Genomic DNA, 27,628 nt, shown 5'->3' with positions numbered 1-27,628 from the left:
AGTTTGCACTTATTTTTCATGTGATCTCATTTATCACAGAAATGGTTGCTATGATGTTATGCTTTGAAATTTGAAACTTTCTCCAGAAAAAGAGCAATTGTGAAAAGGTTTTCTTTAAATGTATTTTCTTTTTGGCAGTCTCTCTATGGTGAAATTATTGATGCTAAATGGTTTCCTTATATCAAGACTTCATCTTAGAAGCACTTATACCTAGACTTAATTTATGGTTTATGTTAGATCTCTGAGTGAAGTTAAGCATGCATAAGACATATGTATTCAGCTGACCTTAAACTCCTGTTAACTTTCTGTGCCTAATATTTTCTCCTTGCTCCTGGCAATTATGTTTCCAGGTTACTGTTTAGATCATGGAAATAATTTTTCAGTGGTCAGTAGCTTTCACCACTGAACAAACATGGAGACTCATGTAAAATGGAAGCTGTGTGTGTATGAGCCAAATTGCTTAAAAGCCCAGTGAGATGATGAACAGTGAACATTACATGCCTGCATGGCACCTTGGCTAAGTCCTCTCAAATCCCAGTCCCTGGGAATTTTTAGCAAGTCTTGCGACTTTCCTCTCACCTTTTCTTTTCAGAACTGGGATTCTGTCTGCAAGCACTGGAGATCACTTTTGACAGTCATGGCTTGCTGGTTTTGGTACAACCTTGCCTCATGCTGAGCAGGACAGTAGTTGGCTGCTGTAGGGAGCAGCCAGGCAAGAAGTCCTGAGTGAGAGGCAGAAATCGGAAGAGGTAAACAGACTAGAGAGCCCTTAATCCATGCAATGGGAGCAGCCACTGGAAGTAACAGGTCAGGGAATCTCAAACAGGAAGTCAATACTAAGTTTGTTTTGTATTTCAGAAAGAGATTTTTACCTTTCTGCTAGAAATTCTGAAATACACACATATACCTATGAATATAAATACTTAGCTGGATAGTTCTGATCTCACCAACAGTTATTTGAATATTAGATACTAAAGAATCTTTCTTGTGAATTTGAGCCCCAGGAGGCCTGACACTTTATCCACTTATATCCTTTTCCTAAATGACTTGTTAATGTCAAGGGAAGTAGTCCCCATATGCAATACTCCTGACTTAATTTCTGAAGTGCCAGAATGGGGCCAGGAAAGTCAGTAGACATGTAAGCCCAGAAATGTAATGGGATCCTGATTCAAAAGATAACAGGAATGGTGTCCATTGCATTCAAACTGTGACTGAGGAAAGTATTTACATCCTAAGAAATGAGCATTACATGCTATTGTCATGGAAAGAAAGCACAAGTTATAGAGGAAAATCCAGCTCACTCCTCAGAACATCTGGGGAAAGCAGATGGATAAAAGGCTTATTCCCAGGAATATACAGGAGGTAGAGTGATCCCCCTGCTCCCTGCTGATAATTCCTTCATCTGTCTCCTGCTTGTCCTGAAGTCTTGGGACCCATGAATGGTTTTGGGGTTGCAGGAAGGATGAATTGACTTGGAGACATTGGGCAAAATGCGAGGATAAAGACTCCACTTAAATACCTGAAAGGGGAGCAGGATGTTGGGCTGGAGGGAGAGCACAGTTACTTGCTGTGCTGAAGGTAACTGAGGGAGCCAGGGGTGGGGACAGAGAAGGTTACTTTATTCTAGTGTGGAATTCTCCAAGGAGGTATGAACTCCACATTATGAAGCAATCATTAAGCCAAATGTCTATAAAATGGTTTTTATCAAGTCTTCTAGGAATAGCCCATAAAGCTCTGACTAACATGGAATCTCACTAAGAATCTGAGAGAAGTTGACAACCATGCAAATGCCACCCACGCAGCTGGTGGTTGTGGGCCCAGAAATCAGGGCATGCCAAAATCTGTAGGACAATACCTTAGAACAGTAAAGCAAGTCTCCTCTTCTGTTGATGGAGTCATTGTGGCTCCCAGGTAGGCTGGCAGTAGTGTCTCTGCAATCCTCCTTTGAGTGTATCAGCTCCCTGAGTATCCCTCTCTATTGGATGGAAGAGACCTACCCCACAGACAGCTGCAGGGAATACCATGGTTTTCTGATGTGCTCTAGCCAGGTTTGTTGGCTTGCTAGAGGTTTTGCAGCACAGGCTGAGTGGAGCAGCTGAGGATGTGAACTGGTATGCTGGGAAGGAGGGAGCACAAGAGAATGTCTCCAGAGAGGAAAGATGGGAGCTCCTCTGTGGCTTATAAGCATCTATCACAGTAGGGTACAGGCAACTGGAGTAGTCTCTTCTTGCTCAGGATAACCCAGGAGTCTAATTTAGGCAACTACAATCCCAGACATAAAACTAAAATGCAGTGTGTGTGACCACTGAGGTCCTGCATGAGGTATTCAATCACTTTGATGGCATTTTTCTTTTTCTGCAAACTGATAGGTTTTGTTGGGGGGGGGGGGGGAAGGAATTTTAAAGCTGAATAAAAATCAGTGCTTAAAAAAATATATAGTCTACCCTTCCTTGCTGTTTATAGGCCTCTAATGTGGTAGTGCTGCTGCAGCTGCCAAACTGTGTAGCTTGGCTCAAAGTTATTGTAACAACATTAATTTCTTATATATGAGGCAGTGTAGGAAGAACTGTCTTTTCAAAAATTGTTAACTAAGTATGGATGATAAAATAGATTACTTATAAACAGATATTTTTAGCTAAAATAACTTGATTATATTAGAGGTTCTGGTCTATAAATATAACAGAGTTTGTGAACTGTTCCCATCTGTCTCGTCCCTGTGTCAGTAGGGGGAAGTAGTAACTAAGACCTTCTCTGGCTTAGATACTAAGTGCTTTCATCAGAGTATTTTTGTCCACCCTCCTTTCTCTCCCTATTTTACATCAGCAAGAAGTTTTATTTATATTCTGCTATGAGATATTATATCTACTATGGAAAATTACTGACAACTGCTTTGTCAGCAATGCTTATGTCCAAGTAAATCTTCTTAGTTTACAACATTTTTTGTTAATCTGGATTAAAATACTGCAGGTGCTTCTCCCTGAAAGGTATTAATGTTGTTTCAATTAGGCTAATCACTGTAACAGCAGTTTTCTAAAAATTACAGTGATGGTGGCTTCAAGGCATGCAGCGTGAGCAAGGACACCTCTCCTTCCCCATCCAGACTTCAGGCTGTGTCTCCAAATCCTGTGCCTGCTCCGAGCAGAGCCAGTTTAGCTCCACCCTCTGAGCAGTCCAGCCCTTATTTATATGAAGTCTGTGGTCCAACTGGCTTCAGATGGTGTGTGTTATGTGCGTGTGCCTGCCTCCTGAGTGTGTGAGACGAGCTGGGATCATGAGCCAGGGTTGTTCCAAGTGGTTTTAATCAGCAGCCCATTAGAGGAGAACGGAAAACTTCAAACAGGGTAAGAACCAAGTAAGTAAACCTAACTTTGAACTTGCAATCTGGACAAAACAAATGCAAATTAAAATCTTCATAGTCTGTCAGTTTTCAGATAAATTATCACTTTTAGAGAGAAAGCTGTGCCTTCTAACAGGAAGAAGGAAATTTAAAAGGACTGGAACGAAGGAAACTGTAAAAACAAAGTGGGAATTGAGAATGCAAGAGAGAAAAAACAGCAAACGATTGTTCACAAAGTTGGTACACTCTCTTACTTTTTTCAGCTGTGGACAGGACATGTTAAGCTTTAACCTTTTGCTTTCTTGAATATTATTGTCTGGCTGAGTAAGTAGTTCCTTTTGCAAAGGGGGTGAAGATTTCTGCTCCTCACCTGTCTGCTGGCAGGTTTGTTTTCCTGAGAGCATGGTGTGCAAGAGCTCTCCACAGCTCCTTGCAGGATGCCCCATGGTGTGCTGCTGTTTGCTGCTGCTCACTTGCTGTTTTTCCACAGGTTGTTCCAGTAACTCCATGGGAAGGTTTTCCCCAAACCTCTGCTTCTCTGGAACTTGTGACTTCTTGCCTGGCACCAGGAAAACGCTCAGCAGCAGAAATGGGAAAATTCATACTAGTTTTGGGTAAAGTGTGCCTCTGACGTTTTTTACCCTGGCAAGACGTGGCTGCTTGGACTGCATCGGCAATGTGGCAAAGGGCAGAGTGAGGTGGGCAAAGAGGCCATGGTGTGTGGGCAAGTCCCCAGATGCCGCAGGCTTTGTCGCCCTCGTCCCTTCCTTCTGGCCTTAGTGGTGGCCCTCTGTCTGTTCTGCCAGACCCTGACTCCTCTCATGACCAGCAGCATCCTTTCGGCAGTTGTTAATGGGATTGCACCCAACAAACTGGTTAAAACACAGCGAGGAAGATACAAGGAGGTCTCCCCAAGCACCATTCACTGCTTCCTCCCTGGCAGCACTTCAGAGACAGTGAAAAAGGTAAGTCAGCTGGGGCAGAGTGCTGAGCAATAATTAGCAAAGCAAGGGATAGCAAGTCTGGCAGGATCATCTGAGTCCAGCTAAAATTAGCTGAAGCTTGGAAGTCTGGGATCTGTATACAAACAAATGGGTGATCTAATGACAGCAGCATATGCACAAGCACATTCCCATTACCAGCTCAGTCTGCTGTTATTAACACAGGAATCCTGAAATCTTCAACTGAAATGTGGCATTGCTCTGTGACTCCAAGAAGATTTCAGTTTGCTGCACAGACCATGCTTTATTTTGGCTTTGGGAATTGGTTTAGAGGCTTTACAGTACAGGCACGTAAATCAGGAGCCAGTGGGGTTTCGTGGAAGTGACTGAGGCTGTTAATTGGCACAGGGACTGCAGCTGCCCTGTATTAAAGTTATCTGCTTGTCAGCTCTGAACTTTACTGGGATTCTTCTGAGAAGCTGAATTTAACTGCATTTGAGAAATAAAAGTTAAATTCAGCATCTCAAATGCAAAACTGCATTTGAGAAATAAAAAAAAATATTTTCAAATCACACTGTATACTTTGGAATCTCTGTCCCACAAATTTTACTTTGTTCATAGGTCACCTGACTTCATGTTTATTTTGTATAGGGTTCCTAGGATAGGTGTTAAAACCTAACAAATGGAGACACTGTTATTTTTGTTGGAAAATGTAGTTTGTTAAATGGTCTCCAGACTGAGGTAGTTATTTTTACTCTGGAATCTGTGATCAGCACTAGCACAAATGTTTCAGGTTTCCTTCAGTCCTATAGAGGAGCTGCTAACAGTGCAGCAGATAGCACACGTTGAAATTATAATTATGCTAACGTTTTCTATAGAACTTCAGCAGAATTGTAAAAGATTTGTGACCTCACAAATTATGGACAGCACCCACATAAAGCAGTTCAAATATAAAAAAAAATTTAAAAAAAAGTACCAGGCTGCTTCTTTGATTAGACAGAGTTCATAGTCTAAAAGGTCAGCAATATTGATTTTAGGAGAGCAGCTGTAAAGTGCATCTTTTGCAACAATCAAAAACAGATATGGGGAATAACTGTGGCATGAGCTCTTTAACCTTAACTCTTAAAATACTGGGTGTTTTTCTTACAGCACATGCTGCATTTGTCATAATTTTATATTTTAATGACCTTTTAGTACACTAGGTACCCAGATTCAGATCTGATCTGCAGTATGGCATAAATAATTACAACTTAAATGGAAATAAGCACAGCTGACATGTGGGTTGCATTGTGTTACATCTATAGAAACAGTCCATTCCTTTTTACTCATTGCTGTTGTAATGGCAAAGAACATTTCATACCTTGGAGTACTCAATGTCTGCAAGAATTGGTGAAATAATGGCAAAGTATTTGGTAGTATGCTGCTTGGCTGAAAATCTCTATAGTGTCCTCTTCTGCAAATTGCCTGAGAAAAAATACAGATTGACATCCAACTTGGTGTGCTGGCCAATTGAAATGAGAAGAAAGCTTTTGTTTTTACAACATGCTGTATTTACTCCTCTCCAGCATAAGTGGTTGAATGTGACTATGACATGCACATGCTGGACCTGTAGTACAGATGTGTTTATATTAACCCTTACAGATATGTTTTCCAGGGCCGTGCTACCTTAACACATTCCTTTTCAAGTTCTTGAGACCACCCATAGCTGGCTCCCTGTTTGTCTTGAATTTTTTCCTCTAGAGCATGATGAACAAAATGTCTTGCACATGTTGGGATGTTGCTCTAAGTTGCTCTCTGTTTCCCAACTTTCTCTGCTGGTTGTGTGGGCTTAATAATAATCTCAGAGAACAGAAAAGACAAACCTCACCAAAAATCTCTACCACTTTGCTTTGAAAGTGTGTTCTTGAGCTGTGTGTTTTCATCCACTGCTTATTCAAATAGCTGAACTGTTATCTGGCTTGATTTTATTGGGCACTCAGTAACATCTAAGACAGATGTCACTGCTGAAACTTTACACTGTTTTATTTTACAGTCACGTGCCCACTGACTGGAGCTAGTTTGGAAACAACTTTTCATTAAAGCTCTGGTTAAAATCTTCATGTGTGAACCTGGAAAAATACTTTAAAATATAGTTATTCACGTCTGTAATTAACTATTCATACATGTTATTCTTATTCATACAATTATTCTTATTCAGTAAATAGTCCAGCAAGAAAATTTAAATGCATTAAAAAGAATCTATTACACAGTTAAACAGTGACTTAAAGCAAACACTGCAGCATGTCTTATGAAATCAAAGTTCATTAATAAATTTTAAGGAAAATAAGACCCTGCTGGAGATAGTATTTTTTAGGTAGCACAAAGTGTTTAGGGGTTTTGAGTGATAGCATGTCACACTGTAGATTCTCTTCTGTGTAGGGGCTGGTTCTGTTCTTGCTTCCTTCATAAAAACATCCGGTACTGTGAACCTGTTGTGAGAATTTGGTTCTGATTGCTATTACAGGGGAAAAATGCCCTTCCAAAATGTAATAATTTCTTCATTCAGAGTATGCATAGAACTAAGTGCCTCAAAAATCCCCCACAAAACCAAACAAAAAAACCCTGGCATCTTGTATGAGCCATATGTTGGAAGCAAAGGAAGAGATCTTAGCAAAAGTCCAGCTTTGCCAGTTTCTGATATCTGATGATTTCTGATATCAACTTTCACCTCATTTTGGAGAGTTACAGACAAGTATGGAAGAAGCATGGGGATGGACATGGTCAATTACATCTGTAAATGTGTCATCCAGGATGCTCTGAGATGGAGCCCTTCCTGTTGGGCACATAATGCAAAGCTGTCTTTTTAAAATTGCAAAAATGCAGATTTCATTCATAGCCAGGAAAACCAGGCAGAGCTCATAGTACTCCTCTCTCTGGTATCACATAGTTTTAAAAGCTGACTGAGATCTTGTCCTGAAGCTTTAAATTCACAGAAACAGAGGTCAACATTTTCTAGTACAAAATTAAATGTTAATATCTTAAGCATGAAAAATAGAAGGCTTATTTCTGATTCTCCAGCATTAAAGGCAGTAGAGAGTGATATCACATCCAGCAGAAAGCTGTCTGCAGGTTTAGCAGGGCAGGAATGATGAAATATTTGTGAATATATATAGTAGGGAGAAGAGCTGGTGCTGTAGCATCAAAACTTGAATAGCTATCAAAAACAACAATAACAAAAAACCCCATACAAGCCCTCTGTGTGGTTTTCCTGGCACTGTATTGTGCCAGAAATACTTTTGGTACCAGCCAGCCAGCTCTAATACTGTTACACTTATCTTAAGTAATTTAACTCTGCTTCTTGGCCAGTTTTGAGAAGAGCTAATTATCTTGTTAAGCTGTGCTTCCACTCACAGAATTAATTCAGCCAGAGGCAATTTAGATGTCTCTGCACACAAGTAATTTTGCCCAGGTAGATGGTGTACCTCTGCTAGGTAGAAGGAATTTAGAGTGTTCTGCTTTTAGGAGGGCAGATACCTGGTGTTGAGTTGCCTTTCCAGTCAGAGAAGACCCAAAAACACTTTTCCTTTTTTTCTTAAAAGGTCCAATTCTCAAGCCATTAAGCTTCACATCCTGGCTCAAATTGTGAGCCTGGTTCACCATACTGACAATGGGAATTTCTGCTTGGTCCTGGAAAGCAAGATTCTTTCTTTTCCTTATTTCTTCCACAGATGGAGAAAAAGGAGGAGGAAATTATTAATCACCTTTTATAGTTATTACTCCTGTGATAGGCACTTTTTTGGGCATACTAGCTTTCCAGCCATTGTGAATGTATTTAAACAAAAAAACAAACAAACAAAAAAATTCCCATTTTAAACTGGGTTCTGAAGGAGATTATTTCATGGATACTCACCAGACTTTTGCTTCATATCCCCTGGCTATTTAGGCCAGCTGAGAACAAGAAAACAGAGAAGATACACAGCTGATTATGTGAGAACTTGATGAGTGGGTTAGGCTGGCATCCAAATTAATTAAATACCACAGGTGTGTAAAAAAAAAGCTGCCTTCCTTTCAAGGCCCTGAACCTGCAACTTATGTTTTGTGTAAAAGACATATCTCAAAGAGGAGCTATACTGAAGTGAGGAAACAGCAAGGATAAGAAAAGGCTTTTTATGGCTTCATTTTGAACAAACAGGATAGGATATCATTTCCTAGGAGTGGACAGTATGAAAGATTCAAGATAATGATAGTCTGATGTGGCCATATCTGAAAGATACTGTGTAGAAAAAGAAGGGGAAAAAAAGGGAAACATCATGGTTTAGTCTTAACCAACATCTAGAGGAAGATCCAGTTGAACATCTTGCATAGGTTACTGGGCCAAGCATCTATATTTGAAAATTAACAGTGAAATTACTGAAAAGCTGAGAAAATGTTACTAGAACATTAGAACATTGGACACCCAGAGTGGAATTACCCTCTCTTTACATGAGTGCTCCACTCTGTCAGAGGCAAAAAGCTGGACTTCACAGTCAATGGAAATCAGACTGTGTCTAATGCAAAATTCATCATGAAGTAATGCAGACATTAAAAACAATTCTAGTGAATTTCATCCTCTAAAGACACATCTCCTTTTCTATTGTTTTTTTTTTAATGGAATATGCCCGCTCCAGACAGAATAAGCAGGCAACAAAGGAGATAGGAGCTGAGTCTGTTATGGAAGAAGAGAGAGGAAGCAGATGGAGGAGAGTAGGGAACTACAGCTGCGAAGTAACAGTAACCTCAGAAAGTACAGAACAGATTGAGTACAGAGATGGTTGAATTTGTGCAAGGGAAGAGAAAGGGAGATGAGAATGGAAGTGGAAATAAGAGAAGACAAAGCTAATGAGAACTTTTGAAATGTAAATATCTGAAAAAGGAGAATTGAAGCTAGATGATAGAATGAGAAAAGATGATTTTTGCTATTATGCAGAATGGAGTGTGGTGAGAGATCTGAATAGAAAAGATTGCATTATGCATAATAGGGTTTGATCCACTTTCAAGGTTTGATACATTTTTAAATAAATTTAACTTAAAAGCTATTTTGTAGAATAAGTAGGGAATGAGAACTTTTCAGAAAATAACAAAGAACTTTGCTAGTATGAAACCTGTTGCAACTAGAAAGCAATCAACATAGGAGGGTATGGTATGACTGATCTCCTTGGAATGATACCACATTCACAGTGCCCCTATGAATGCAGGACATTTGTTTTCCCCTTTTATAATGTAAAATGAAATGGCACTAAGGAAACAACTATTTTTACTGAGCAGATAGCTAGAGATATTCTGATGATAAAGGGCAAGGCTATTGTGGTAGCAGTCAGGAAAAACGGGGCAGGGTGGAGGCTTTGCAGGAAGGGAACTTTGAGAAGGACACATGAGGAGCAAATGGAGGCAGAATCTCACTCCAATACTTTGCTGCAACTTCCTCCAAAATGAGGTGTTTTGGTAAGTGGTAGGATTGGCTCCATTGTCTGTTCTCAAGACAGGGCTGTTGGTACCATGTACTACATGCAGGCATAAAGCAAAAAGCATTTTGATAAAATAGCTCTGCACTTACTGCTCAGAGTGTCGGTGATGACTGTGCAAATAACTCCAGTGTTGCTCTTGGATTTATAATATCATCAGAAGACAGCCATCAAAGTAATGCCAATAATCTAATTGCTTGTTCTGTATTTATCCAACAAACAATCCAAAGCAGAATTACATTCCAGCCATTTCATTCTACAACCCAGTCCTTTCTGATTAGGAAATTCAATGGAACATAATGCGAACTCATTTGAATATCCTCCAGAAAGTGAAACAGGAAATTAACTTCTGTCTTACTTCTTGATACAGCAGCTATGCACACTTTTAAATATAATGGTAGTATGATCAACTTACTATTTCTATGAACTCCTATGCAAACACAAAAAGGAATTTAGAAGTCACATTTGGAGCTAATAAACATCTTAAACATCTGCATAGTCCCATAAATGAGTGGCTTGGGGCATTAGAACCACATGCTAAGTTTTTATTATCACTCTTCTTATTGATGCTGTTCAATAATAGTGCAGTATTTTCTGGAGTGCCATTCATGTATTTTTTGTAATGTTGTTCTGCTAGGTGGTATTTAGTAGCAAAAGTAGATGCTGACTTCCTTTGCTAGTTAAATGGGAATTTAGGCTGTTCACTGCCTGTGAATATTGCTAATGGTGCTGGCCTTGTTTTTATAAGGCCGGTTTTCCTTTGTGGTATTTTTGTTGCACTCTGCTTTCATGCAAAGGCCTTTTGGTTTGCACAGTGGCTCGTACACCTCTTTTGCACCTGCTCAGTACCTGCAGGAAGAAGTGGGGTTAAAGTAAGCTGCAGTCAAGTTATTTGAAGCTACTGGACCAAGTCTCTGACAGTCTTGGCTAGCTCACTGTGAAAAGTGGCTGCTTGTAATCCACACAAGCTGATGTGGGACTAATGACACCAGAACTGGGTAGCTGAAAAGATGATTCAGAGTTTTTGAGTTCTTTCCTGAGAGAAGCTTAGGCTGACATGAGTAGGGCCATTATGTTAGGATAGAGAATTTTGTTTCTGCAGTTGAAGTGATGGTCAGTGAAATTCTATGGCAATAGCATGTGGCAACAGTTCAAACTGTATATTTGCTTCTTTTCCAGGCATAGACAATTCATCAATATTTATGGAATTATGTAATATTCTTGGAATTTGAAAGAGCTGCCAAGGAACTGTTTTGCTCTCTTCAACTTGAAATATCTTCGCTATTTTCTTCTTGGCCAAAACAAAAACAGTAATTATACATCATAAGATTCAGTTACTGACCAAATTCTAGATTTTTGGAACAACCCAGAAATTCTGTACAGTAGAGGAAAGCTTCAGAGACTAGTAGAATCAATTATATCCTTATACATTAATAACCTAGAATTGGATATACCAGTTTCAAGGGAAATGTCAAAACATTTTCTTTTTAATAGAGAACTTCACAGCTCCCTGGAAGTTGCAGACACACTGAACTAAGAATTGTAACTCTGAAAATGGATGTCTATTTTCAGTTCCAAAAGGATGTATACATAATTCTTCAGCTTTTATATTATATAAACGGGGCCTTTTATCTTGTTTGTTAAGACATCAAAGGAGTATACATTTGATACAATTTAAAAAAGATCTTTAATAAATTTTAATGGAGCTCAATTTGTTTTCTTTTGTGTTTTTCATGTTATTCAGTAAAGTGAAAACAAAACTACAAAATTCATTTTTATGCATTTTTTTAAATTTACTTTACAGCCCATTCTGGTTTGTTTGGACCAGTTGTTAAAAGGCTGTGGATCATCTGTGTAACAGCCAATTGCCCTAAAATGAGGTCAGTGACTCAGCTAAGTGCAATATTTTGCAAGCTGTAAGAGCACATATATCATGTCAAAGCTGACATAGGTCTCATCCAAAATCACATGGGAAATCTCAGCCTTGCTGTAAAGCCTCATTAATTTCTGTGGAGACAAACACACCATTTTCTAGGTATGACATGGGCTGCAGATGTTCTTACCAATCCCTTTCACGTAGGATATGTTGAATCTGTAATAAACTGACCTCCTAACAAATAGTCTGAGTCTTCAAACTGAGGAAGAGCTAAAAAAATTGTTGGGACATGGGAACATTTGACCGTTTACCTTATTCTCAAATTTTTAAAATGTTATGCATCCATTTTTTTGTGTGTGTTTGAGTCTGCTGTGCATTAAAATCATAGGAATGCCAAAAAAATCAGAACCATAAAACATGGAAATATGTGAACAGCTTATTTTCATCTATTGTATGCTGCTTCTCTTGTACTAACTCTCTGCCCAGACCTCATTTTTGTGATTGAGAAACATTTTATGAAAGCCAGCAGACTCTTTAAATATATAAACATGACTGTTATTGGTATAATATTGGAAATTCTGAAAAACATCTAGTAGTAACTAGATCAGCATGTCCAGAAATGCAAGGCATCTTGTATAAAGCTTTGGAAAAAAGTATGGAATTATTTGCTACAAGCATGCACTTGGCCAGATTTTAAAAAAAAATTCTGTGTAGCTGACAACCCACCCTACACTGCACGGGCTTGGCAACAACAGAAGACATGTGGCATGTATAACCTGGACTGCAAATAGCTATGAAAGGACAGGGCAGAGAAAATAAATCTGGCAACGCTAAGCATGGATCTCAAGCAAGTACCCTAAAAGGTGTGGAGATACATCATATTATTAAATAGTACCAGATTAGACATCAGGTCAAGCTGTTAAATTTAGGCTGTTGAATTGCTTCTATGGCACACGCCGTTGTGGCTCTTCGGGAGCATTAGAACCACATAAAGTGGATAAAAGCGCCGGTACCCAGTGCCCGTACCCGGTACCCAGCACCGATACCCAGAGCCTGTACCCAGTGCCGGTACCCAGCGCCCGGGCGGTGGGCAGGGGGCTGGGGCCCAGGTGGGTGTGTGTCCCTGCTCGGTCCCTCCCAGCACTGCGGCAGCAGGCTCCGGACTGCAGCTGCCCCAGCGGCATTTGCGTGTCTCCGGAGTGTCCCAAGAAAAGCCCCCGGAGGAGCCGGTGCTGTGCTCTGTCTGTGAGGGCTGTCGAAGCCCTCTGATCCCCCAGCCCGGGGACGGCGCCTGTGGGAGCCGGAGGCTGTGTGGGCCCCGTGGAGCCGCTCCGGGCCATTGCCTTTGTGTTTTGTGGAAATGACCCAGGTCACTGCCACTGCCTGAACTTCCTCTTTTTCATTTTCTTTTTTTTTTTTTTTTCCTCTCCTATGCTGCTATCAGTGTTCTGTTGAATATTTGCCACTGCCACTGCCTGAGCGTTGTCAACACTGTAGCCCTTCCCCAGAGACCTGAGGAAGATGTCTTCCGCGTCAAGGCTGAAGCTGAGGCGGGATCTTCCCCGGCACATCCCGCTGCAGGCGGGCGGGCTGAGCCTCTGGGGACCCCTCGGGGCTGGTTGGTCCCTGTCCCCTGTGCCTCGTCCCTCGGGCCCAGAGGGCACCGAGGCCCAGCAAGGCCTGTTGCAGCAGATGTGCCAGTGGGAGAGCCCTGGGATGCTGGCCCTGGAGTACTGGCCTCAGGGGAACGGAGCCATTGCTGGGTGCTTGAGGCAGGACCTCTTAAGGTTTGAAACAAAATACTTGAGGTGACACTGCGGGAGGCTTTGCTTCCATGCAGAAAGGTGTGTTTTCCTGGCATAATAGAAGTGCCAGGAATCGTTAGCGAGGAGGGGGCACACAAAGTGACGCCACATTCAAGGCAGGACCCTCAGCCCAGGCGGCGCGGGGACGGACGGCAGCGGGAGAAGGCAGAATCGCCAGCAAAAATGGAACTGGAGCAGAGACTGTCCGGTCCGCAGCCCCTGTGTACTCCCCACGTGTCCTCAGTTCACCCCTGCAGCACACGTGGGATGGAAAATGGAATTTTCTTGCAAAATAAAGCAAGAGGAGTCTCTGTCTTCTGGATTTCTTCCACGATGCAAGTGAAATAAAAAGTAGGAAGTGTTTGGCTGGAATGCCTGGAAGAGAAGAGAGAGAGCACAAGAGCGGGGCTGGGACGAGGGCTGGATTTAGGAACAGGGAGGGAGGGAAATGGAGAGGAAGGGCTGCCAGCAGCTGCTGGCGCTGCGAGGGAACAGGAAATAGAGAAGATAAGAGGAGAGGAAGGAGGGGCAAAGGGAGAAGGGGACAAGAGTGACATTGCTGTGGTGGGCAAGGGCCATCTGAGAACGCTGTTTTAAAAATTCTGGGATGTCAGGAACGCTGTCAAACAGGTGACCTAACACAGTTCCGATGACTTCACCCTCTGCTATGTGTGCTTACTCTGGCCAGCAAGTGATCAGCCTTTACTTGAATATCTCAGTTTCTAAACTAGCTTTGGGTTGCACATTTAGCAAGTATATGTGGAAGACTGATAGTGTTGTATTGAGATTTTTTCAGGGTCCTTTCATCAATAATTCTGACGCTTTCCATGTGCAATGACTGCTCTGAAGCAAAAGAACATTTGCTGTTAGAAGCAAAGGGCTCTGGAATAGTTTGTGCTCTTTACTGCTGCAGAATAGCTTACTCTTCAGCCAAGCACAATGTAAAGCTGCATCTCACACTCAGGGGATGCACTGCTGAGCAGAGTGACTTTAGCACTAGATCCCAGGCCTATACAACTGGACACATCTTGAATGAAATTTATTTGTATAAAAGCATCTGTCTCTTTTCAGTCTAGTCTACTGTGCAAAAAATGTGGTGACTTGTTTGTGTAGTACTTCCTATCTCCAGTGATAAGCTTACTAAAATTAGGAGTTATGAAATAACTTAACTTTTAAACTGCTGACAACTGTCAGGTTGAAATTCACAAACTTGCACAGAAGTAATTTAATGACCTGAATTTAATCCCTGCTGGTACATTTCAATGCTAAAGATAAATATATTTCACCAAAACAAAGTCTTGGTTTTTAATGGTGTTTTTATTCCCACATTGAGCAACCTATTTTTATGCTTTATTTTATTGGGGTTTGAACAGCAAGGGTTTTGGGTAGGGGGGGGCTACTAGGGTGGCTTCTGTGAGAAGCTGCCAGGAGCTTCCCCATCCCTCATGTCCCACACAGTCAGTGCCAGCAGGTTCCAAGACAGAACTGCCACTGGCCAAGGTTGATCCCATCAATGATGGTGGTAGCAACTCTGGAATAACAGATTTAAAAAGGGGAAAAAAGTGATTGTGCCACCCAGAGAGAGGAGTGAAGATATATGAGTGGAGTAACTCTGCAGACACCAGGTCAGTGAAGGAAGAGGGGGAGGAAGTGCTTCAGGCATCAGAGCAGAGAGTTACCTCTAGAATGTGATGAAGACCGTGGTGAGGCAGGCTGTCCCCTGCAGTCCACAGAGGTCTGCAGTGGAGTAAAGATCCATCAGCAGGCCATGGAGAACCCATGCTGGAGCAGTCTGTTCCTGAAGGACTGGGCCCACTTGAAGAGCCCCACGCTGGAACAGTTTGAAGAATTGAAGCCTGTAGGAAGAACTCATGTTGGAGAAGTTCATGAAGGACTGTCTCCAATGGGAGGCACCCCACACTGAAGCAGGGGAGGAGTGTGAGGAGTCCTCCCACTGAGGAGGAAGGAGCAGCAAAGAAAAAGTGTGATGAACTGACCAAGTCCCCAGTCTCAGCTCCCCTTTTTCCACTGAGGGAGAGGTAGAGAATTTGGGAGGGAAGTTGAACCTGGGAAGAAGGGAGGGGTGGGGGAAAGGTATATTGATTCTATTTCTGATTATCTCACTCTAATTCCATTTATTATCGAACAAATCAGTTTCCCCAAGATGCATCTGTTTTTTCCTGTGACAGTAATCAATCAATGATCTCTCCCTATTTTGATCTCTATCCACAAGACTTTCAGTGTATTTTTCGCTCTGTCCAGTTGGAAAGGGGAATGGTAGGGTGGCTTTGGTGGGCACATGGCTTCCAGACAGGGTTAGCCCTCCACATTTATTTAAGACATAAAATATCCCCCTTACCCAAAGATCTGATGGCAACAGCCCAGTGATTTGCCCTTTTCAGAAATGAATGTTATGTTTGTGTGTTTGCGGTGTCTCTTTTCCATTTTTTTTCTTTCAAGAAGCTCATACCCCAGGGTAGATCTAGAGGAAGTGTTTTCTCTAGATGCCATTGTCCCTAGGCACTATATGGGAAGACAGTAAGTGGTAGATAATCCAAATGTTCCTTGAGATTCATTGGGGACATCAGATGCCTTTCCACTTTCTCCTATATACAAGTCTCTCTGCCAGTCCTCCTATGGGCTAGATGGTGTTGTACTATTAAGTCAATAAAGGACTGACAAGGTTACATTTAACTTTCTAGAGCACAGTGATCTCCAGTTCTCTTTAGGATTCCTGTGTCTGATTTTACCCCAGTACTCTTCTTATTTTTCTTAATAATGTTGCATAGCAAAACTCAGATGTCTGCACTTACATCTGCACAGGACCCACATTCCTTGGAACAATTCACATGGGACCTCCCAAGGCCTCTCTGTTCAGGTGACCACAGCCACAGTCAAAGACAGATAGCAATTGCTGTTACTAGCTCACCAGAGAAGCTCAGATTTCAGGAAAGTTGTTTCCACAAAGGGAAGAACATTTTTTAAAGATCCTTGAGTCCTAACCAGGGCTAGCTTTTAAAACTTTATAGTATCGGTTCAAAATGAAGATAGAAAAAATCTCCAGACAAAATGGAATTTGTGGTCTGAAGTCTCTGATATAAAGCGAATTCTTAATTATACTAGAACTATTCTCACTGTTGCCACAGTAAGTTACTAGCTGCGTTTTGTGAAAAGCAGCAACTGTATTTTGTACTGCTGAGGAATGTCCTATCTCACCGTCATTGTCTTTGCACTGTGTTTGCTCTAGATCGATGCCTCCATTCTCCAGTACTTTGGAAGCCACACGAGAAGAGCAATTCTGTATGCACCTCCTGCTCACCATGAAACTGATCGTCAGCTCTGTCAGCGCATCCTGGCAAAACACGGATATACAGTCACAGTCCTTGAAAACAGGGGACTCGTGGAAGAGCTGAGGCATGAGGGCCCTTATCAGAGTAAGAATAATTGGACTTGGTTAATATGTTAATTAATAAGTGTGATCACTAAATGTAGAATTGATCCAGTGTTCTTCAACAAACAGAAAGCATAAAAACTCTGATAAAAGTAATGATAGAAGCCAAATTCTAGCCCTTCTTAGATGTGTGGATATTTTCCCACAGTTAGGTGATTCTTCCATTAGCTACATCCTTCTGTAAAAAATGCAGCAGAGAAGTTCATCATAGTCTTGACAACTAAATCAGATCAGTTTGGTTCCTGATGACTTCTCATAACAGCTTCATCAATACAACTGAGGGGTTTTCAATAGAATGTTTCATAACAAAACACATACCTACTACATTTTCTACCTTATCCTTTTCTCTCCTAAAGAAAACTTGTTTATGTGAAGGTTTTTCCCTCTAGTATATGTTTTGATTGTTCTGTAAATTTGTTAAAGAACACAATATAGAACAAATACATTTTGCACTTAATGCTGAATCTGGGATAGATTACTGTTGGTTCTTAGTTCCTCTTGAAATTTGACCCACACTTCAAGCAGTCTACTGAAGAATCCTGATCTCTCGCACAAAGGACTGTAGCTTTATTGTGTAGAGTTACGCTGTGCTTGATAGAGAAGCTTGGGCACCAGTTAGATGTGTGATGACCATGTCTGAGTATTCTTGGACATCTCAGAGGTATGAACTGAAGCTGTGATGCCAATCTGGTCTTGGAAGTCAATTCAGGAAATGCAAGGCTCTGAAAAAAGTACACAGGCTACTATTCTGCCAGAAGAAAAATGGTGTAGTTGGATATTTCTTGTGCTAAAGGGTGTATTCTTTGCATCATTCAGGCTTGCAATATGCTTCTGGAGCTACCAGAGAGCTCAGGTTTGCTTTGAGTTTTAACCAAACCAGATGATTTCGTAGATAATAAACTACAGTTACTTAGCATGCTTGAGATTGCTCAAAATTCCATCACTAATTTCAAGTTTCTCTAAGAAACTTTCTTGAAAATGAGGTACATGGGGTTTTCTTTGGCAGGCTGAGCCAAGAAGTAGTAAATCAATTGTCTTATCTCACTCTTACTTCAATCTAGTTTTGTAGTCACCCTTTAGCCACTCCTTGCCTAGAGTACTTTCCATCTCAGAGCGACAAGACACAGCATGTCTTGCAGGCTTTGCTAATGTCAGATGGGCTGCAGAGAAAAGTTGGTATCTCTGTGGACCACGTGCACCATGTCTGTGAGATACTTTTGTTTCAAATGGCCAAGGAAGTGGGCATGCCACATTCAGTTGCAACTTATTTAAAAAAAAAGAAAAAGAAAAAAAAAACTGTACTAGATTTTCCTACAGTGCTGAATTCAGATTGAAGTTCTCCTGTACAGTTTTTACACTTCAAATATTGCCTCTGCAGAAATGAGCTTAACTGTGGATATTTATACTTTACAGGCTAGAATCAGTACTTCCTGTAGTGTTTTTCCAGTAATAATAATAAAAAAAATAATAAAAAGGTCAGGTATTTTCCAGAAACATCCCACAGCTTCCAGCAGATGTTGGATTATGTAAAAAAGTCAAATGCTTGCCAACTTAAGGCAAAGAGTAAGATTCTACTGACATTTCATGGCAGCATAAATCTGCCTTTAACTATTCTCTGTTAAGTGTCTAGCTTTAAGGTTATGTTTTAAAAAAAGAAATAAGTAATAGAGCATGTCTACATACCAAACCAATGATCTTTTCTTTCAGCTAAGCAAATTACATTCAGAGTTAATTTTCTTCCCTAGTAGATGGTGGGGTTTACTCTTCTGGATGGGATAGAACTCCTTATTTTGGAGAAGGGTATTTTGAGCTATGCTTTGGTATAATATTTTTCTAAAATGTTATTAAAAATATGCTCCTTTAGGCCTCAATTAAAAATATATAGATAATGAACTGAGAAACACAGAGTATGAGTGCTGTGAAAAATCTAAAAAAATAGTAATTTCTTATTACTTGGTATTTCTTAGCAGCTCTATTAGGTGCTTTTATTTGTGTGCAGTCTTTCTTACTCATGTATCTTTCAAAGCTCACTCTAAATTTGAAAGGATTTTTTTGTTTTGAATGGCTGAGAGCCAAGACTCTAGCTAAGTCATATATGGAAAAAAATTCACCACAAAACATTCCTAACTTTTTTTTTGTGCTGGCCTGCTAAGAATTTTTGGACCAGTTCTGCTGCTGTTTGAAACCCACATGTGACAGCTTTGCTCACTGATCTTCCAGAAAGATCCTCAACACCTGGACTGCAGCACTGTTCATTGCAGTCAGAGAGAAACATCAGGGGAATAGTTTTCTTCAGTGGAAATTTTTCACTTCTTACAAACCAACCAAAACCATTTTGAGTTTTGGTAACTGGAAAGCAGTTGGCTAAAAAGAAAAAAACTTTTTTTTTAATCATGGCAAAGAGACTGTGGTTTATGGGTTTGCTATCAAAAATCCATACAGATGTGTTTTGCAGTAAAACATAAATTATTCAAACCCCTAATTTTTCACTGAAAAATAGCTTTGTCAGTGAATTCTCAAGCAGCTTTGCTTGAACAAAAAGTAGTTGTGCTTTCACCATTCCTTAGCAATTAAACCCACATGGAGGGAAAATTCCATGGACTGATGATACCTGTGCCTGTTCTGAGCTCTTTGAGACTTCCTTTTGCAGCAGTCTAAATGAGCCAGTTTGCTGTAAATTTAACATGTCTCTTGTCTGCTGCCAGGATGGAGATAGAGAGGTGGAACTGCATTAGAACTGTGTTAGTAGCAGATGATGGAATAGTCAGATTTTGCAGAGTAATTTTTGGAATTACTACCTTGGGAAATCTGTTTTGACATGGTCAGTGTCTCCAGTAAATATCTGTGGTAAATCTGTTTTGAAGTAAGCAGTTCAGAGGAAATTGCTGATGAGCAAACAGCTCATCATAACAGCTGATAAGAAAGGTACCAGGTTGAATTGGCCAGCACATCTACAAATGGCACATTTGTTTGGTCTTCCAGGTAGTGTGATTGGTCTTCCTTCCTCTCCTCTGGAACAAGATAAGCCTTTGCCACACCTTGGAGGGGGTTGAAATTGGTGTCACAATCTCATGGAAAATAATAAAAGGATCAGAAGGAGGACTGAGAAAGCCCTACACTTCCAGGTTTTCTCAGGGGAGATTTGCCATACTGAGCTGTACAAGCCTCTGGGCTTCCTTGCCTCACCGCAGGACAGAGCTGTGTTGCTCTATCAGAGATGAGTGGGATGAGCCACCTGGCTTCAGAGCCCCCTTAGATCCTCCCAGCGTGGCAAATACCAGAGAAGAACTTGCCAAATATTTTCCAGTGTCTTCTGCCTTCTTCCCTGTTCTTCCAGTCTGAGAAGCCCTCATCTCTGTCACCACAGTAAAGATTAACAGGATATGTGTGTCCCTATGTCTCTGTGCTACCCTGCCAACATTTTCACAACATACTTTAAAAGGAAGGTTTTATCTCAGAAATTTGTTTCTCTAGTAGCCATTTCTGCCCTCCAAAAATAATATTTTCTAGTTACTGCCTGCTGCCCGAATCTTTCCTGAATTCCATACTTTGCCTAGATGACGTCTTCAAAGATAAATAAACCACTTTTATCTTTCCTTACAGAGCCATCAGTTTTTCTGTCCTTTGCTGGATGTGCCTGCCTCATTACTCTTTGGTGACACTCCCTCAATAGGCATTTCCTTCATTTCTCAAGTCTTCACCTTTACTAATAGTTATGCAAATCTCAGCAAACTTCAGGCTCCAAGAAATGTGTGCAGTTGTATGTTACAAATCTGACTGGCCAATTTTAATTCATTCAGCAATAACATGCAAAATTCTGTCATTATCACTAGCTCTTGGAGTGGAAAAGATTGTGCATATGCTCAGTTTGGCCATGGAAAAAAGCACAGGTATTCAGGCTTCTGACAAACTGAGTGCAGCATAACATTACATGCTCCCTGCTGCTTTAGAGTGTTAGTAATTTGGTGGAAGCTCTTGCAATTGCAATGAGGGACTTTAAAAAAGAATCATAAACCATTTTCATAGTATTGCTTTTACATGATCATTTCCTGTTTTTAAAATACTGCAGTTAAGTATTTAAAATTTACTATTACCTCTTTTTGCAGTTTGAATGACTTCCATTGAAGATTAAATTTTAGCCATGCCATTAGAAAGATTGCTACAGTACAAATATTGATGTGGGTTGGGATTTTTTTGTATGATTTATTGTTCCATAAGATAAGTATTGAAACCATCTTAGCTTTGTTCAATATTTACCTTTTCTGTCAACTTCCATGGAAATCAACACCATTTTCATGTCCTATTCATTTTCCTGACATTTTTAAGTAGGGATCATATACTACATAGACACTTAAATTTACATATATTGCAAAGAGTATTAGATCTGTAGTTATTTCTTATTTTCTGACATTGTCAATATACACTGGATTATGTCCTTTTTTCTGCCATTTTAAGAGCATGCTATGTTTAAATACTTGGCTGTGTAAACTAAGCCCTAGTTCCAGCAATTAACTATGAGGATGATCTAGCTTTTTGCAGATGTGGGAGTGGTGCTTGGGTGGAGCTGTACCAACAACAGGAAGGGATGATTGAGACAACAGACCCATGGGAGCAAATCTGAGCAAATCTTGGCCTTTGTCTTTATGTGCTTGGGTCAAGAGATCTGTCTGGTATTTAAAGTGGCACTACTATGTATTACAGCAAGGAGTAAATACTCCCTCACTGATAGAGCCACGTGAATATATCCAGGTATAACTCATTTTGCTGTAAAATGGTGGTTTGGGAATTGTATTATTATGGAACATAAGGCCTCTGCTGCCCCTCTTTTAGCTCTCTGTAGACAGTTTATTTGCTTCTTTGTACACAGTGGTGGTCATTCCCTGTGGTAAAAGCTGGTGTTAGGGAATGTCAGGGAACATGAGGCTGCAGGAGCAAGCACAGGTGTTGATGTGGAGTGATGCAAAGTTTTCTGTCTCTCTATATATTGTATGACTGAAAAAGTGGCTGGGGGGTACAGATGAAGGAAAATTCTCATTTGATTTTCCCCAAAAGCAATTTTTGAAGTCAGTCTTTGTCAGTTTTTCATTTTGATTTGCTAGGTATCCTTTGGAAAAAAATTACTTTTTTAAGAAAATTTACATTTTTCATGGAAGAAAATTACTCAGTTCACTTTGTGTCACAGTTCAAGTTACAAGGCCAGAAAATGCTGCCACATCAGTTACAGATGGAGAAAACTAGGCTAGAAACTGTATGAGTCACTGTCAGAACTAGGATGAAATGCATGCTCTTTGCTGTGTATCTTTATGTTATTCCTTTAGCATATTGTATCACCTCTCACTGTTTTCCTCACTCTTCATACTTTTGACCAGAGGCTAAGTAGGAAAAGTATCAGCTTAATTGCTGACATCTGGCCAGCAGCAAGCACTTGCAGAAGTGCTCCTTCGTAAGTGCAGCCAGTAACAGTTTCCTCAGAGCTGCTAATTAGTCTCGAGGATAAACTGCAGCCATGGGTTTCAGAGGCCCCCAGGGCCATGGCTGGTGACTGTCAGACATTAGTTTTTCATTTTCCAAGACATACCATATCAGCAAAATTAGTGAAAATGAGAGAAGGTGCTGGAGACAGGAGGACACAGTGATGCTCTTTCTTCAGTGAGTGTGGAGGCTGGTATGTTTGGGTGAACAGAGGTGCTTGTTAACACAAAGTGTTAATGAATTCTGCTGCCAAGGAAAAAAGAACAATCTGTTCATCATGCCTGTAGTAATCAGGGCATGATGTACTACAACAAAGTTGTTATTAGGAAATCTGTTTTGGGAGTAAAGCTAGTGAAGTAATCAAATGGATTCCCTGGAGCTGTGGAGCATTCAGTCTTTGATATCTTGAAATATTAGGTAAAGAGATTTTATTGGGTGTAGTGAGTCCCCTGGTGGGGCAACAAGATGGTCTCACAGGCTTCTTGGAATATATGACTAGCCTTGAGAAAATCAGGCAGACAAAAAACTGAAGAGGGAAAATGATGATTTCTAAAGAAGATGGAGAGATTTCAGGTGTGAATCAGCTGTGGTGACTCAGAGCTTGGAAGAACAAACAGTATGTAGTTTAGAGCATCTTCTTAAAGTGCAAAATATTCTCAAACCCACCAAAATTTATGAGAATATATTCCTGATGGGAGTGGGGAAAAGGGCAGGGAGCAAAAATCAGTCATGCTTAGATAATAGCCTGCTGAACTTTGAGAAAGTAGAAAGCAAATAGTGTATTGTGAAACACACATGTTTTTCATGGGATGGCATGTAAAATAAGTACTAAGAGAACCAAATTTTCTCCCTTAGTGAATATTTTTCTGTGGAGTCAGAAATACATCAACAAGAGTAGGAAACATTAATTTTAACCTTTTTTCTTTTTTCCTTTTTTTAAATTTTCAGAATACAGTTAGGAGGAGCCCCTACTTGCTGTTTATTTCAGCCTCAGACAAGTTTCCATGAAATCCAACTAACTTTAGCAAACAATTATAAAGACTAAAGGCCCCAAGGAAAATTTCTTGTGTGTTCTGTAAACATCTGGTTGCCATTTTCAATTACAGGGACCAACCCACTGAAGGAAGCAGTTTAGTTTTTTTGGAACAGAAATGGGACACTGGGGTTTTTGTTCTTTTTCATAGTGGAGAGTAAAGGAAATGTCAGGAATAGAGAGGTCACTAGATGCTCAGCTTTTATAAATACAAAAGTCTCTGAGAAAATTAAAGTAAATTGAAATCAGGTTCTGAAAGTGTAAACAACCCTGTGGAGGTAAGGTTAAATAAGCAGGACTGGAGATCCTAGCATGCCAGCAAAAGCACAAGATCATTCTATCATAAGTAAGTAATTTAAAATACTGTGCAAAATAATAATGGTGAAGTTAGCCACAGAAGTATTTTGTGGGTTACCATACAAATACATGTGTACATTCAAATCTAGCAGATGTAACTTTCCAAAATCCTTTTGGTTAACTGTTGGTACAAATATATAACCAACAGTGTACAAAACTGGTTGGTTTCCTAATGCAAAATATATGTCATGTGAGTACTGAACTAAGTTTTGACAAATAAAACACACATTTTAGAAACACTTCTTTGTATGTTGTTAAACAAGGAGCTTCCTAAACAAGCTAAATCAGTAGAAATGTGATCCTCAGAGCATACTGAGTTACAAGCATGTAACAGATTTAATCTTCTTCCATAACATGGAAGTTCATTTAGTTTTGCGGAGGAAATGCATTCCAGAAACATACATTATCTTGATCACTTTTTAGTTTTGCTTTTAGCAATTAATCTAATGCCACACACATCATTGGTTTCAGTACAAGACATAAGATTCTGACACACACAACTGAATTCTGCTCTCTAATGTGATGCTGTGGTTTCATGTTAGAAAATCTAAATGCATCATATATTTTTCTGAACAATATGTATTCTTCTTCCTAATTACTAGCAGAACATGTTCATGCTTTGTAGAAGAGCACACAAATGATTTCTTTGTATTACTAAAATAAACCCTCTGTAAGATTGTACTGAATCCTCTGTTTCAAATGCACTCTTTTTATTTAGAAAGTGAAATTCTTTATTTGTTTATAACAAAAGTATAAGGACATAGAGCTCTGCCAGGTAAAACCAAAATATAGCATTTAGTCCTAAACGTACCAAATATATCTTTCTCTGAATGTTCTATTTACTTTTTAAACAGAACATACAGTCCAGTGAAGAGTGGTATTTAAGGGGCTGACTTAGAGATTACAATAATTAAAATGATACATGCTGATTACACAGTGAGCTAAAATTAAAACTTTACTGGAATAAATTATGTCATGTTAACAGAATCTGAAAAACACCAGTGTCCAGGAAGATCCACACGTTTGCCAAAGGAAAGCAGCAATGTGCACAGCTACTGAAATTAAATAAATACAATGGATTTAGGCATCAGTATAGCTGCTTTGTAATATGCTAGCAATGTGCAAATCCTGTAAAAAGCTTTGAGATAATTTTTTATAACTGTAGTGTGTCAGATAAGAAGGTAACATCATACAATTGCTTTTTAAAGTATTTTTAAAATGCTTCCCTTTAAGAAATGAATCCTGGCTCTGATAGGGTTCAAGCAGCAACTCTGGTTTATAAATATATATGTCTGTTCCTAAATGTCAGATAATTGTCTGCTAATATAGGTGCTGGGAGAATGTCAGTCAGTCTAGCCAGAAGCCTGTCACCGTCCTGCCAGAGCACTCTCTGTAAGGGATTGTTGGTCAGGACTGCTCAGTGATTTGGCTGCTGGCAGCTGTGGACCCTTTTTGATGCAGCCACTGGCTCTGAGCCCTGGTCAGCTGTGAGAAGTGTGCTGCTGCCTTTCATCACTGTGCTCCCATTTTAGGTAGAGGCATTATATACCACTGAAACAAAAACACTATTTATTTTTTTAACTTTGGCTACCATGACTTTTATTGGTTCAGGCAGCAAAAAGCTTATACACTGTGTAGGCCTTCATTGTAATTTGCAGCCAGCCCACGCCATTCCTAGGTTCAGATTCCAACTTTCTCCAGCTGCATCCACTTTCAGCTGACAGCTCTTTTGAATGCTGCATCCCAAAGCCACTCCAGACATCAAAAGTGCAGTAGCCACCCACGGTTTAGAACATGTTTCTGAAAATTTCACACAATGTATTGTTGTTATGCTGACTTATCTTGCATCAAAAGGGAACATTTTCTTCATGATTATTCTACCCTTCTGATGTTCATTGTACTCCCTTAGAGTTGATTTTTTAATGTAATATTGAATATTTTATTACTCAGCCCCTGAGGTTATCCATTTAGAGGTAATCCTAGTTTGCACAGATGTCAAAGAGAATAGAGGCTCCTCTGACATTCTCAGAAATTGAAACTATTTCTCAGTTTCAAGTTAATGATGAGATCCTGTGGATTTCTGGAAAAAAAATTCATACAGAAAATCATTACTAAAAGTGGCACCCTACCTTTGATTAAAAAAGAAAAATGCTCATATCATGACTTTCTATCTTTTTGGCAGGCATGTTTCCTTACAAAACAATGCCAATTTTTCAAAATAGAAAGGCAAAATATTGAAGGGATTTGGATTAAAAAGTAACAGTGGATTAGGATTTGAGAACATTTAGCTGGTAGCAGGATTAAAAAATATAGTCTTAACATATTTCCTCAATGGTGCTTCACATAAATAAAATACAGTCCTCTGCTGATAGAGGGTAGCACAGAGGAGCTGAGTGCCATGCATTTTAGAAAGTTTGAAGCAAATTGTTCAAGTCATAATGTGTTTCTATAATAAGATTATTGTTGTAATGACTTTGTTTCTGACATTCGTGGTAATGCTTTCAAAAATAAATATTTAGCTATAAAAAGGATTTTCAGTTTTAATTTATAGCAACTACTAAAAGTGTATATATAGAGAGAGCTTACAGAGTGTTCTGTGTTTGTAAATGCAAGATGAATCTGGCAGAACCACAGTTGTTTTAGATCTGAGAGAATACAGCTCAGTTGATCTGTTTATTGAAGGATTTTTGGTGTAAAATGGAGAAATAAGACAAGATCATTTTTGTTTATTTGGAAGAAAACCAGTTCACTATATTTTCTTTTTTCTGCAATAGGCAAAGTAGAAAACATATCACCATACCAAAATACTGTTCAACAGGCTGATAGACAAAATAAAAATAAGATATAGCTATTTTGGAGCAAATCAAGAAGCATTTTTCTGTCTAAATGGGAATTAGGCATTTAAATATTTTTTTCCCATTTGGCTTTAGCAAGTGCATAAAAAACCCTCTCTCACTTCAGGTTTCACAGCCACAGTGAGGCCAAGTATCAGTGGAGCCTGTCTAGAAGTCATTCTTCAACAAAAAATAATTGAGGTAATTTTCTATAAAGATGAGGCTGAAGTTATGGACTTTAAATAAATACAGCTTGACATGTTAGCCCTATTTTCCCTTGGAATGTAGTGTTAGGGCTTTAAAAAAAGCTCTAAGGGTACACGTGAAGATATGTGAAGTAGGGGAAAGCATCAGGTTTTCTTCCTTTTTCCAACTCCATGGCACATATGATTTACAATTTTTTTTTTTTTTTGCAAATCTAACAATATGAGGATATCTGTTGATCTTCAAAAGTGAGGTCTGTCCCTACATTTCTTTAAAATGTTTGCAGAGATAATTTTAAAGTCTCCTTTAGAGTCCATGTTTTATGGATGCTCTACATGGCAGTCCATATATCTATCATGGACTTCCACTACCCCATGGCATGCCAGGTGAGTAGAAGTGAAAGGCAGCATGGTGTGATACACAGAAAACAGTATCTGTGAAGTGCAGCTGGAAACTCTTACATTAGGCATGACTTAATTATTGTATCACTGTCTTCTGCAGTTTTGTCTAACTCATAAATAAAATGGGTCAATTCCCTGGTTCTAAGGACAAGTGATGCAGTATGGCTCATGTCCATGTATCTAAACTGTTTTCCCTGCCTGAGGGTGGCCTGCTTCTCGCTGAGTTTTAGGAACTGTCACTGGCCTAGGCTGTCTCCTGGGACGTTGCATGGCCACCCAGGGAGAGGAAAACAAACACAGTAGATGATTGCAGGCCAGTGGCTGAGCTTGTGTCCTGATACTGTTTATTTTAGCCATTGCCTTTATTCCCAAGCTTCTTTTTTTTTCAGTATTGTTTTGTGTCTCCTGGATATTACAGAACCTGGCACATTAACAAA

General features: G+C 39.9%; 1 protein-coding gene across 1 annotated transcript in view; it reads left to right on the top strand.

The window, feature by feature from the left end:
- The first annotated feature begins 3,243 nt into the window (after nt 1–3,243).
- CPED1 (cadherin like and PC-esterase domain containing 1) overlaps nt 3,244–27,628 on the top strand; it is a 143,795-nt gene continuing 119,410 nt past the window's right edge. The window contains exons 1-3 of the mRNA XM_054515002.1: nt 3,244–3,341; nt 3,828–4,302; nt 16,687–16,873. Coding sequence (XP_054370977.1) covers nt 4,051–4,302; nt 16,687–16,873 — 439 coding nt within the window. The 5' untranslated portion in view covers nt 3,244–3,341; nt 3,828–4,050. The remainder of the gene's footprint in view (nt 3,342–3,827; nt 4,303–16,686; nt 16,874–27,628) is intronic.

The sequence above is a fragment of the Molothrus ater genome, chromosome 5, assembly GCF_012460135.2.
Source record: "Molothrus ater isolate BHLD 08-10-18 breed brown headed cowbird chromosome 5, BPBGC_Mater_1.1, whole genome shotgun sequence".
Lineage (NCBI taxonomy): Eukaryota > Metazoa > Chordata > Aves > Passeriformes > Icteridae > Molothrus > Molothrus ater.
Note: the sequence above shows the minus strand (reverse complement) of the source record. Positions and strands in the feature narration are given on the sequence as shown.